Source organism: Lissotriton helveticus, chromosome 8 (genome assembly GCF_964261635.1).
Source record: "Lissotriton helveticus chromosome 8, aLisHel1.1, whole genome shotgun sequence".
NCBI classification, from domain to species: domain Eukaryota; kingdom Metazoa; phylum Chordata; class Amphibia; order Caudata; family Salamandridae; genus Lissotriton; species Lissotriton helveticus.
Genome location: NC_136069.1, coordinates 42834209 through 42847535, shown reverse-complemented (window position 1 = coordinate 42847535; position 13327 = coordinate 42834209). Strand labels below are relative to the sequence as shown.

General features: G+C 40.6%; 1 protein-coding gene across 1 annotated transcript in view; it reads right to left on the bottom strand.

Moving 5' to 3' along the window:
* Positions 1 to 2812: 2812 nt before the first annotated feature.
* Positions 2813 to 13327, bottom strand: part of LOC144772315 (uncharacterized) — a 40790-nt gene continuing 30275 nt past the window's right edge. The window contains exon 2 of the mRNA XM_078656546.1: positions 2813 to 8884. Within this exon, the coding sequence (XP_078512672.1) occupies positions 5604 to 6923 (1320 nt within the window). The 5' untranslated portion in view covers positions 6924 to 8884 and the 3' untranslated portion in view covers positions 2813 to 5603. The remainder of the gene's footprint in view (positions 8885 to 13327) is intronic.

The following is a 13327-nucleotide window of genomic DNA, read 5'->3' as shown; positions in this document are numbered from 1 at the left end:
TAAATACAGACAAAATGCCCAAAAAATAAATATGGATAAATACAGATAGAAATGGCAAAAAAATAAATACCATAACACCGGGAGCCCTAATTATAAAGTAATCTATTGCTTTCTATTGGAGAGTCAGAATTGCCACAGTAAAAAAAACTACCTTGGAGATTTTTCACTGCCAGGACATGTAAAACATAAGTACACATATCCTACTTTTACATTACCATGTACCTTGCTATATGGCGTATTTATCACATACTTTAGGGATGACTTATAAGTATCAAACAAGGTTTAGGTTTGACAAAATCTTTAAATGGACAGGTCAAATTTACAGCTCTAAATCTGCACAGGCAGGCCTGAAGACAGTATTCGGCTTGTCCATTTAATGGCAACACAATTGGTGCTGCAGTACACGTGACATTTAACTTACATGCCCTGATTACACTGGGTACCACACACTAGTGACTTATAGGTCAATTATATGTGCCAAATATGAATTTTAACCAACAGTAAAACATTTTAGAGGTCAGAGCACATGTACTGGGTAGCAGGGCACCAGAATACAGAGTCTAAAAAACAACAGAATCAGTTCTTCTACACCAGTGTAATGCAATTTCTCTCTTCACTAACAGTAGGGCAATAGCTGCATATCTGCGGTGGCACGCTGGGATGAAGGACACGTTACCCAGCAAAGCGAGCACTGGGGATGGCTATGAGGTTACCGTGATTATTTGTGACCGAGTGCTAAACACTGCCGTCCAATACGTGGCAATGACTGGAGAGGACCAGTTCATGTGTGTGAAGTCAGCCTCCGGGGAGAGGCACTTGGGGCAGTGCGAGGATCTGGTGGAGTCAAACTGGGCAAACTCGAGAGACCTGTTCAAAAAGCAGAAATTGAGAGGCTTATGGCAGTGGTTAGGGGCTACGAGCATAGTTTGCGCACATCTAAATGCCCAGTCTTTGTCGGGGATGGGATGACCGTAATCTTCTTCCCTGCGGGGCCAGACACCGCAGTTGTGTGTGTGTTTTTGTGCCATGCATGAGCGGTAGAGTTTAGCGATCAGGTGGGAGCCCTCTGGGTCTGTGATTAGAAGTGTAAGTGGAGGAAATTCCTCAGGGGCTAGGTGTTGGGAGGGTAGGAAGGACCGTAGCGTACTGTGAAGCCTATTAAGGACGAATCTGTCCATGTATGTTATTACTCTGTCCTGTGTCATTGGGGTGTGCTCCAACACGGCCATCAAGGAAGAGATCCCCAAAGGTGGGTAAGTGTAACCTCAACAAGGAGTGTTTAAAAAAATCAATCACTTTTAGATAGCACAAACTAGACCAGAGACATCAGGTATCTGAGCGCTTTACATGAGCACCAGTTTCATTACAGATGGACACATTCTTTTTTGTTAGGCACGGGGAGATTAAGTGATTTGACCAGAATCAGAGGATGTGGAGCGCCATTGCCGAAACTCGAATCCAGTTCCTCCGCTTCGAGGTCGACCGTTATTGCCGTAAAGCTACATCCTCTCCTCTAAGGCGTTGTAATGGCCTTTCCATTGAGCGGAGCAGCCAGGGGTTCCGGGATAGGGGGAGCCTGGGGGACCATAAGAGGTGGAAGCCCAAGGTTCCTCAGAGCTTTCCCCATGCCAAGCATGTTATGAATAGGGTATGAACGTCCATTGGGTCCAACTTGACGCCCCGCAGCAACAGCGTGTTAAGGGTGTGGGGCCCTCTAGGTCCTGTTCCAGTCTATTGTAGGGTAAATGGGTATCTGAGTGAAAACAATAGTAAGCGCAATGTTTCCCTCACGACCAGATAGCATAGGCGGAGATCGGGGACAGGGAACTCGCCTCAGTCATAAGGAAGTGTGAGCGTTACCAGGGCTCGAAAAATTCACTCGACCGCTCGCATTTGCGAGTTAGATTAATTCAGGATGAGCTACTTTTAGGTCCTACTCACCCTTTCTGGCGAGTAGGAAGACAAACGGACATTTGACCTCTGCCTCTGAAAGCAGAGGAAATGTGAGAGGATAGCAAGATTTAAAGGCATCTTTATTGCTCACAAAGTAAATGAGCAATACAAATGCGTTTAAATCTTGTTAACTTGTCACATTTGCTCTGCTTTCAGAGTCAGAGGTCAAGTGCATTTCACTTAGATCGAGGAGATTTCGTAGGTTACTAGACATGCAGGTCTAGTGCATTTTAAGGATTTTTCGAGCCCTGGTTACCTACGCAAAAAATGGCCTATGCTCCGCCAACACCAACCTCAGCCATAGGCTTTGCAGTTGACCAAAGAAAGAATTTGTCAGAGGAATGGGAATACTGATGATTAGGTACAAGAAGCACGGGAGTACGTTCATCTTAATGATAGCAATTCAGCACGCCAAGGAAAGAGGGAGGTGAATCCAGCGGTATATTTGTGTGGAAAGCTTGTCCCTGGCAGGCCGTAGTTTAAGTGGATGAGCTGTTCCCTGCTCTTATGTAGTATGATCCCCAAGTATTTGGTGGAGTCAGCAGACACCCGGAAGGGATGTTGGCATGGTGGATGTGGCTCATGGCCTCCGTCAGTAGGAACAGTTCAGATTTAGCCCCGTTGATACGGAGACCCGAAAGTCTGCTGATTCGAATAATTTTCCACGCTATAGGGTCTAGGTTTTCCTAGACCAATTAGAGGAAATTCAAGTATAATTAATTCTAAAATGAAATAAAAAGCAATGGTCGTTAGTTCTGTACAATAACTATAAGGGCATATTAGCCAAATTTTGAGCAAAGATACATTCTGGTTATAATATCTGTAGAAAATGTGCCAAATGCATGTCAGAAAGCAGGAGTACGCAAATGTAATCCCACCTTAATCTTCTTTGAATGTTTATTCTCTATGAAGTGCCTCAATGTGTTCTCAATACAAATGTCACAACTTGTGTATAACAACATGTTATTCTTTTGCAAATCAATTGGTGTCAGAGGCAACTGCATTGCATATCTTTAAACAGCAACAGATCACAATGTTCCTTCACATTCCTCAGTTACATATGATCATGATATCATTACCAACATCCTCATACCCAGTAAATAACCAGCAATAGTTCTGTAGTTTTCAGTATCTCTTTAGCCCCTTTTCTGTAAACTAGGACCTAGTAGAGGCATGTACAAAGTACAAACTATATCGGGAGAAGAATCTTGTTATGCATCCGAGGCTGCTTACGTATTACTGCCACCTCGCAACGCTCCTTGAGATGGGCTCTTTGATTTGATTACACTAACTACATCTAAAGGCAATACTCACACATATTCAGGGGAGAGCTGGTCTTTTTGCAATTGTGTAAATGAGCGATCTTGAAAGAAACAATTGCCAAAATACAGTGATGCAATAAATAACAAGCAAACACAGGAAGGGTGAATGGAGGGAACTACTCATTATAAAAACATTTCCAGGAACAGATCTGTCCCTCAGATTTCATTGTCCCAGATATCTTTCCTCGTTGTGAGCCTAAGACCCACAAGTTGCCATGGAAACGAGGGACTGCAACGAAGGGAGTCACTGCATCAGTGCATTGACAGGTTTTCATATCCAAAGGTTTCTGTTAATCCAATTATATCTCCAAAATTGATTCATGTTCAAAAATATATAGGTAGTAACTTGAAGCGAAAAGCTTCATGCATTCTTAATGTACAGAGATGCATTTTGTTATATATTTGAATTAGTTCGACAGCAGAATGTGGCAGTGAAACAGCAGTTTAGAAACAATGGCAATTTCATAATTTTCTCTAGCTCCTGGTCCCAGTGTTTCTGCCATACTGTAATCTAGAATATGGGATGATACTGGAATGTGGTTTAGTGGCCACCATCTGCTGTATCTCTCCTGTATTGTAGATTCTGTATCTTTCTTATTCTTCCGATATACGCTACACTTTGGGTAAATCATGTAGTAGAATGTCTACTAGCCTGGTATGTTACGAGTAATCAATTGTTTCTGGGTTTCATTTTGTGCTTTCATAACCACATATAACTATTTATGCCTCTACTTTAAACAGTATGAGGTTTCTGTACTACCTTGTACTTTTCACTGTATGTCATGTTCTGCCCAATTACCTAGTTTCCTTCTGGTTGCTCTATTCCTTAAATGGTTATCAGTTATTCTGTGTCTCCTCCTAATTTATCTAATTGTACTGGGTGTCTTTCCAAAATAATTTTGAAATATACATTGGATGGCCCCAGGTAATAATGAAAGCAGACTTACTCTCAAGTTCCCACGCGGTACAGTATTCTGAACATTAAGGTCACTCCTATTGCCAGTTCCTCTGGACAAAGGATGGTTTCTTGTAGCCTTGCAAGGTTCCTTAATGCCCCAGCCTCCATCTGCTCTGTATCAGGTATAATTTCTCAATTGAATTCTTGTTAAAATGCTAAATATTTAGAGGATTTCCTGATTTTCCAGGTGTTGACTTTCTGATGCCATGAGGCTTTTTTACTTGACGATACTGCTGCATTCAGAACATGCATACAGTTTCACACTAGTGTGAGTTCTCTTGTGTATTATTAGTGAAATCTCTGTAATGAATATGATGCCCCACTCAGAATATTTACTTGATTTCAAACTACAGTGACTGTCATACTGCTTCTATTATGAAACCCTGTGTACTCATGGGTCGGAATTATGAGTTTGAAGGTATTTAACACATCCAATATTTATTGTTAAATAACTCAGCTTTTGTTACATTTCATCAGGTCAGACCTGACAAAGTATAACAGGGGAAAACATAGGGGGCCAGATGTAGGAAGCCTAATACCGGTCGGTAACGGCCGAAATTACCGAATTTCGACCGTTACCGACCGGTATTAAGCATTTGAAATGTAGGGGCCTAATTTAAAGATTCGGTAATTTACCGAATTGGTAATTTAAGGAATCAGTAAATTACAGAATTCTTAAATACCGATTCGGTAAATTACCCAATCCTTAATGTAGGAAGCACTCAAGTGAGTGCTTTTCACTTGTAAGGATTCGTTATTTACCACCAACTAATAGTTGGTGGTAAATATCGAAAACCTTAGAAAAAGGAATTTTGTGCTTGTTTCAACTGTGCCATGTGGCAGACATACATGCCATGTGCACCCATGCAGTATGCAGGGTTGCAACAGGGTGTCAATGTGACACCCTGCCACCCTTGTAGGTCTACCCCCTAGTACCGATTCAGTATTTACCGATCAGTATTTCTCATTCATTCCTATGGGCCTCCAGGCAATACCGAATCATTAGCTACATATCATTTACTGGATCGGTAAAATTCAGTATTTTAGAATCGATAAATGATATTTACCTACATCTGGCCCAGGGTATTTACTGTATCATGCAGCTTTAGGTGCATTAAACACCACAATCTGCAAGTTATACCCCATAAACCCATAATTGGTGGTATTTATCACAAATGATAAATAACGTACCCCGTGGTATCATTATTTATCAGGGGCAATAATAGTGCCTCAAGTGGTAACCAGGCCCTTACACCATTAATATGATTTCTTTCCTTTATCTCTTCTCAAATGGATTGGGAGATGATATTTTTCCCAGAAAGCGTTGTCACATTAAGAAGATGTACATGGTTTCTTTGTTGTAGATTATTCTATTTGTCACTGGATCTACACTCGTTGTAAAGGTGTGTGGTTCTCAGATGATTCAACAGAGTACATTTGTGTCTGAAAGCCTGGTCACATTCAGAACATTTATATGGTTTCTCCCCAGTGTGGATTTTCTGATGAACTGAAAGATGACTCCTTCGCTTGAAAGCCTTGTCACATTCAGTACATTTATATGGTGACTCCCCCGTGTGGATTCTCCGATGAGCGTACAGATTATCATTACGCCTGAAAGCCTTATCACATTCAGAACATTTATAGGGTTTCTCTCCAGTGTGAGTTCTCTGATGTACTGTCAGCTTTTTCTTTCGAACGTAAGCCTTGTCACATTCAGAACATTGGTAGGGCTTCTCTCCAGTATGATATCTCTGATGAACTATAAGGTCAGCTTTCATAATGAAAGCCTTATCACATTCAGTACATTTATATGGTGTCTCCCCAGTGTGGATTCTCTGATGTATGTAAAAACTATCAGTTCGCCTGAATGCTATATCACATTCAGAACACTTAAATGGTTTCTCTCCTGTGTGGATTTTCTGATGAATTGAAAGATGACTCTTTCGCTTGAAAGCCTTGTCACATTCAGTACATTTATATGGTGACTCCCCCGTGTGGATTCTCTGATGTGCGTACAGATTATCATTACGCCTGAAAGCCTTATCACATTCAGAACATTTATACGGTTTCTCTCCAGTGTGAGTTCTCTGATGTACTGTCAGCCTTTTCTTTAGAACGAATGACTTGTCACATTGAGAACATTTGTAGGGTTTCTCTCCAGTGTGATATCTCTGATGTACTAATAGTTCAGCGTTCAGAATGAAAGACTTATCACATTCAGAGCATTTATGTGGTTTCTCTCCCTTGTGATTTCTCTGGTGTAATGACAGCCCATATTTGTGCGTGAAAGCTTTGTCACAATCAGTACACTTATACGGTTTCTCTCCAGTGTGATTATTCTGATGTCGCATTAGATAAAGTTTGGTTTTGAAACCCTTGTCACACTCAGAACATTTATATGGAGTCTCACCCCTGTGAGACATGTGATGTTTTCTTAACTCTCCTTTTGTAATGAAAGCCTTCTCACATTCAGAACATTTATATGATTTCTCAGCGGTGTGAGTTTTTTGGTGTAGCGATAGTCCACTTAGTCCCTTAAAAGCTTTTTGACATTCAGAACATTTATATGGTTTCTCGCCGGTGTGATTCCTTTGATGTATCACTAGGTTGTCCTTTGTGATGAAACACTTGTTGCACTCAGAACATTTATATGGTTTCTCACCAGTGTGTATTCTCTGATGTCTTATCATACTTGTCTTACGACGGAACGCCTTATTACATTCAGAACATATATATGTTTTTTTCCCAGTGTGAATTCGCTCATGTATTGATGATTCTCTCTTTCATTGAAAAGTCTTGTCACATTCAGAACATGTATATGGTTTTTCTCCAGTGTGAGCCTTCTGATGTCTCATGAGGTGAAGTTTGGTTTTGAAACTCTTGTCACACTCAGAACATTTCTATGGAGTGGCACCACTGTGAGACATGTGATGCTGCCTTAAATTTCCTTTTGTAATGAACGCCTTCTCACATTCAGAACATTTATATGATTTCTCACCAGTGTGACTTCTCTTATGTATGGATAGGCCACCTATTGCCTTAAAAGCTTTTTGACATTCAGAACATTCATATGGTTTCTCGCCGGTGTGATTTCTTCGATATATTATTAGGTTGTCCTTTGTGATGAAACACTTGTCACACTCAGAACATTCATAAGGGTTCTCGCCAGTGTGTGTTCTTTGATGACTTAACAGATATTTTTTAAGACGGAAAGCCTTATTACATTTCGAACATTTATATGTTTTTTCCTTAATATGATTTTTCTCCTGAGATGATAAATCACTCTTTTGCGAGAAAGTCTTTTCCCGTTCAAAACATTCAAATGGTTTCTCACCAGTATGGGTTATGAATCTATCATCACTGTGAATTTGTGATGAACGTCTGGTCACACTCAGTGCATTTATATGGTCTTAGTTCAGAATAGAATTACTTTTGTTCAAGGAGATTGTACTTGTGATAAAACCTTTACATTCAAGACATTGAAATGTTTTTTTGCAGTATGGGTTTGGTTGCCTGCCATCAAATAGCTTTTTCTAACAAAAGTCTTCTGAAGTCACTGTAGATTTATGTTGTCTTAATTTGCAGAGATCACCTTGATGTTTTTCCACATGGATCTTTATATAAATATCGTGTGCATTTAAAGCATTTGTGCACCTCCTCCATTATGCACACATTATGTTTAAGTAATGACATCCTTGTAATAATATCCTAGAGACACTGGGTAAATGCATGTAACTTCTCGTGTGTCTGTCCAAGTTAATACTTTCAAGTTAGGTACATTTTACTTGCACATATAGATGAAAAATGACCTCTCTACATTTGACATTTTTAGGATTAGAACTGCAAAGTTGTGCACATAAATGAAGTGCACCAGTGTCTTTGACGTGACAAATTAGGTAAATCCTTTCTACTGATAGTCCCTCTGTGTATAGGTGTTCAACTAAGTTAACAGCGTGGAAGCATCATTTTGCCATTATAACGCTCTCTTATTTCTTTTCTCACTGGTATAAAGTCAATTATACAGCATTAGTTGGCATTTTGAAAGCACATTTAGTGCATGGAAACAATGTTTTGTCTGTATGGCACATGTGATTTGCTATAAGATAGTCATTTCTCATATTCACTGATTATTTACATGGCAACGCTCTGTGCTAGCCTCTCATGAGGGGATATTCTGATGTGTTGTTAGAGTTGCCTTTTACGCAGAAGACATCAATCAGTAGTTTCGTCCATTGCTAGTGTTTAGTGTATACATTTTCTGTTGTTATCCTAGCCACTTTAGCCTGGAAAGATTTATTACATTGTATACATTTGTGTGGCTTTCACCTTTGTTGGTCAATTGATGGATTAGGGATCCTTGGAATGCTAACATGCAGTCATACTCATGCGATACCCCTCAGTCCTTTGGTGTGAGGTGCTATGTCCCATTCGTCAGACACACATCATTCAATAGGTGTCCGATTTCAGATCTGCACAGAAAAAGGCTGTTTGCACAAGGAACGCACACCAGTAACAATTGTAGAGCTTCTTTAGTAGAATAAAGTCTCCGAACACAGTTTTGTACTTTTCAGGGGGTGTCTCAAAGTTGAATTGCAATTCTTGGTGTCCGCAATATTCCTCTGACCATTGCTTTTATTCTGTGTTTCTTTCACTTAGGGGATAAACAAATAGATAAGCATTAGCATTTTATGAGCCAAAAATACAAATATCAGCATTAAAAACAATACGTTTGTTTCCTTATATGAAAATGAAGTAACAAAAGCCAGGAACACAATTGTAAGTGATATTCACAGCGCATTAGCATAGAAATACTATAAACCTAATCTAGTGGCCACAGAATTTTATTAATCTATGGACCAAAACATCTCCATCCTTGTAACACGATCCAGTGTACGTTGTTAGTCATCCACTAACAATGTTCATAACAATAATTATAACGGACAGTGAGATATCTATACACCAGATACCAAACACACAGCAGGAAACAGGAAGAAATTGGTGAACATGACTCTGCTGACAACATGGATTAAAACAAAAACCTGGATGTGTAATCCAATAATTACAGTAAGAATGACACTGACATAAAGACATCAATCATTAAATGGGGATGTCCATAGCATGTATTGGGATACATAAGAAATCTTCTAAGATAATTTATTCCAGTTATTTGAGGAGCAAAGCAATACCAACTGCAGTTTTCTGGTGCTAGACTACAGGAAGCTGCAGCCAGAAGTTAAGGTTTTATTTACCAAATAGCCATGGTTTTAGAAGCTTTGTACAAACAATCTTATCAGGCCTCGATCGGAGATATAAAGAAAGAGAATTCCACAGTTTGGCAACAGTGACTGAAAGGCACACCCACTTTTCTGGGAGTTGCAAAGGAAAGGCATAAGAGGAAAAAAAAGTTCAGGTCACAGAATGCAAACAAAACAACTCCTTCTTGAATGTTTCCATGTATATTTTTGCGACAGATCGAAGGTCCCAAAGGCACAGTTTAAAACTCAGACAATGATACATGTGATCCAATTAGCAGAACATGGATATGTCAAAAACAAAGATAACTTCTAATCCACTGATCAGATCTTTAATTAACACAGAAACTAACTGCCTGATCTAGTTTGCAGGTGGACTATCATCCGTCAAATTTAGAGATCACTGCCGGCGACACAGTTACTGTCAAGGTACTAAAGTTTTTGGGGACAGCCGCTATTAGTTTAGATGGTCATTCACTCAAATTGTACTACAGTTTTTTTCCCCCAAAAAGTGGAAAGGTTGTTATTGGAAATAAAAAACTATTCACCGCCATATTCAGGGAGTATTATATGCTTCATATTTTATTTTTGAAGGTGTCCTACTTTACACTCTAAAATGACATGCTTCACAGGTCTCTCCAATTCCTCTAATATCCCAGAAACATCATTAAAGGGAGATGAACCATGTACTAAGTATGTGCAGGAGGCCCTCCACACAACAGTCATCTGCTGCAAGGGAGGGCCAGAGGTGTGCCAAAGGTAAGCCTGTCGGCGCTTGTATGCCCCTGGTCACCGCATGAAATGCAGCCTCTTACCTATGAGGTAAGCTGGCTTCTCTTACTTACTCCTCTGAGCAACTAAATTCATTGGGAAGCGCTGCCCCAGTCCGCTCTCATTTTCTGGTGACTAGGTCCCACTTACTTTCCCCACCATCTGTTCCGCATCATATTGTCACAAAATCGAACACCAATAAACTATCTGCATACATGAAAATGGTAAACTCTTAATAACCAACAGATCACATGTCAATCAATCAATACGTTTTTTTCAAAGCGCACCACTCCCCCTTGAGGGTCTCAAGGTGCTCTTCTGTCCTTGGGATCCTCACGATCTTTCACAGACTGGACAGCCCTCCTCAGGCACCTATCCTAAAGGTGCCCTCAGACCTCCCCTAGGGACCCCTAATGAATCCCAGTGTGTACCCTCATATGTACCAGAAAAAACAACACTAAATGTATAATAATGAGTTCAGTGCACTACGCACTGCCTACCTGATCATCTGACCAGTAACACCGTTGTATGCGTCCTTCTTGTTGTGGCAAAAAATTCACCTGAAGGCTCGCAGGGAGCTGCTGGTGTCTGATGTCACAGGCTTATCAATGGGAGCCTTCACGCCTGGGCCTTGTAGGAAACAAAGTCCAATCAGCAGCTGCGCAGCATACACCGAGACTAGAAGGCCCCCGAAGAGTCCTGGGACCGCAGTACATTAACCCCTGCAGAGACCACCAGTCCCCAGCGAGTCCACGGCACCATCTGTTAAAGCACGGTTTTTTAGAGGCAAGTAAGATGGACACACACAAAGGCTTCAAGAGTGGCTCTTTATTGCCAATGAACTGCAGTTGAGACAATTTGCTAGTAGCTGCAAAGAGATCTATTTTACAGAAGGGAAACCAGTCCTTTTATACAATTTTCAGAACCAGAACATGTTAATTATTACCTTAAACACCATGGTGTGAGCATTTCAGAAATATTCACAAATATTCCACGTGTACATTTGCTTTATGCATGACGCACATGACCATGCTAATATTTAGCCAATCTCTTACGCTACTGCCTCCTGACCTACAGTCAAATCTGTTATCTTGTTTTTGTCAAACATGCACTATTTGATCTGGTCAGCAGATCCTCGTGTTTTCTGCTTTATCTGTTCAATTTCCACAGACTGTATTTATTCTGAGCAAACATTTTAGCCAAGCAGGAGCAGAGCAGGTTGAGCCATTTCTAAGAAGTGGACTCGCTGAACTGGCTTCTGCAAATATTCTGAAGGTTAATGAATAATTACACAACGTGGAGTTACAACAGAAGGGACACATACTCTTTCATTTGCAATCCATTTGGTCAAAGCTGAATTTCAGACAATTTAGTTTAACCCTGTGTGCATTATGGAGCTGCCTTGCATTGTGGTGGGCCCATATTACATTAGTGGGCACATATTATTTGCAAGCAAGTGGAACAGAAATTAATGTAAAACTACGGTTCATTTTAATGCATTCCTTCCTCAAAGGGCTAATTAATTTTTCCTCTTTCACAGGGTAGGGGGTGTAGCTCCAGGTCAGCCGAAAATCCAGGTCCTGACGTTGTGCAGGGTAGGGGGGCGTCTGATTTTGACTGGGAGCTTGTTCCAAGCCTTGACTGCGACGTAGGAGAAGGCCATTCCGCCTGCTCTGGTTCTGCGGATGTGCAGGCTCTCAGCTAGGGCAAGGTCGGCAGAGAAGATGGTTCTTTTCAGTAAGTGGAAAGTGATTCTATTGTTGAGGTATTTGGGCTCGAAGTTGTGGAGAGATTTGTAGGCGTGGATGAGTAGCTTGAAGGTTACTCTCTTCTCGACAGGGAGCCAGTTAGATTAGATTAGATTAAAATACTTGTGAAGCGCATGGGTGCCCCAGCAAAAAGACGTCCCAGCGCTGGAGCAAGACTAAGCAGGGGACAAGACCAAGGGGTTAGACATGAGAAAAGAGTCAGGTCTTCACAAGACGTCTGAAGGCCTGATAGTCAGGGTTCCTGCAAATGTGTGGGGAGAACAAAACACAATGGTTCAGCACTCCACAATAAATAGTGACAAAGCAATAAAGTTTGAAGAGTCCGTTCAGTAGAGCTTAAAAATGGCTTTAATTCTGTTTTCTTTCATATAAGCGAAGCCAACGCGTTACATCCAGAGGACTTCTTCAGGGCAAAAGTAGTATGATCCTATGACGACCAGTAATTGTAGTTCGAAATTTAAAAGTACAAATTCAGGGGTGTGTAGGGTTGGCCTCCTTCTCTCATGTGTTTTAATTCTTGCGAATGTTCCATGCAATTAGCTTTTTTTAGAAAGGTTCAGGCTTTTCTCAAACCGTCGAATGTGGCACGTATATTCCCTTAAAATGGCGTCGTCATCTCTCTCCGCAGGGTTGCAAAAAGGTCGACCTTTTTGCAACCCTGCCCAATAACGAATGGGATGAATGAATGAGAGATTTTAAAATTACTCCCAGGGGGTGGTTCCCAGGTTTATTTGAGTGGACCAGACCTGAATGAGGAATTTTAAAATTACTCCCAGGAGGTGGTTCCCATGTTTATTTGGGTGGACCAGACCCTGAAAACATATAGAGCCAACACCATTTCCAAGTTGATAGTGTATTCCTTGTGAGATTTGGTCCCCCACTTTGGATGGACCCATGAGAAAACAGGGAGGACAATTGTAATGGGGACCCACTGAGAATTGGAATATATGAAGCTTTGTTTTGATTCTGTCCACATTGTGGTATTTTATGCTGTTTTCATTGATTTTTGTTATATGTATGTTTTTCATAAACATTGAATGAATTATCTTTGAACTGTGGAGACATAAACCTCATTATATTGTCCTGAAGAAGCTGGTTGAATTATTTCCAAATCCACAGAAGCACGATGACGCATTCTTTTTGCAGAACCCGTTCACAACCAGGGAACACAGATGAAGAATATCTACTTCATTGGGACTTGTGGTTGATAGAGATAAAGGATCAGCATATACAACAGATACATGAGTACTGTTTTGTATGGTGCTCCCAATTGTTGTGAAAAAGCTTTTTTAAATTTAAAAT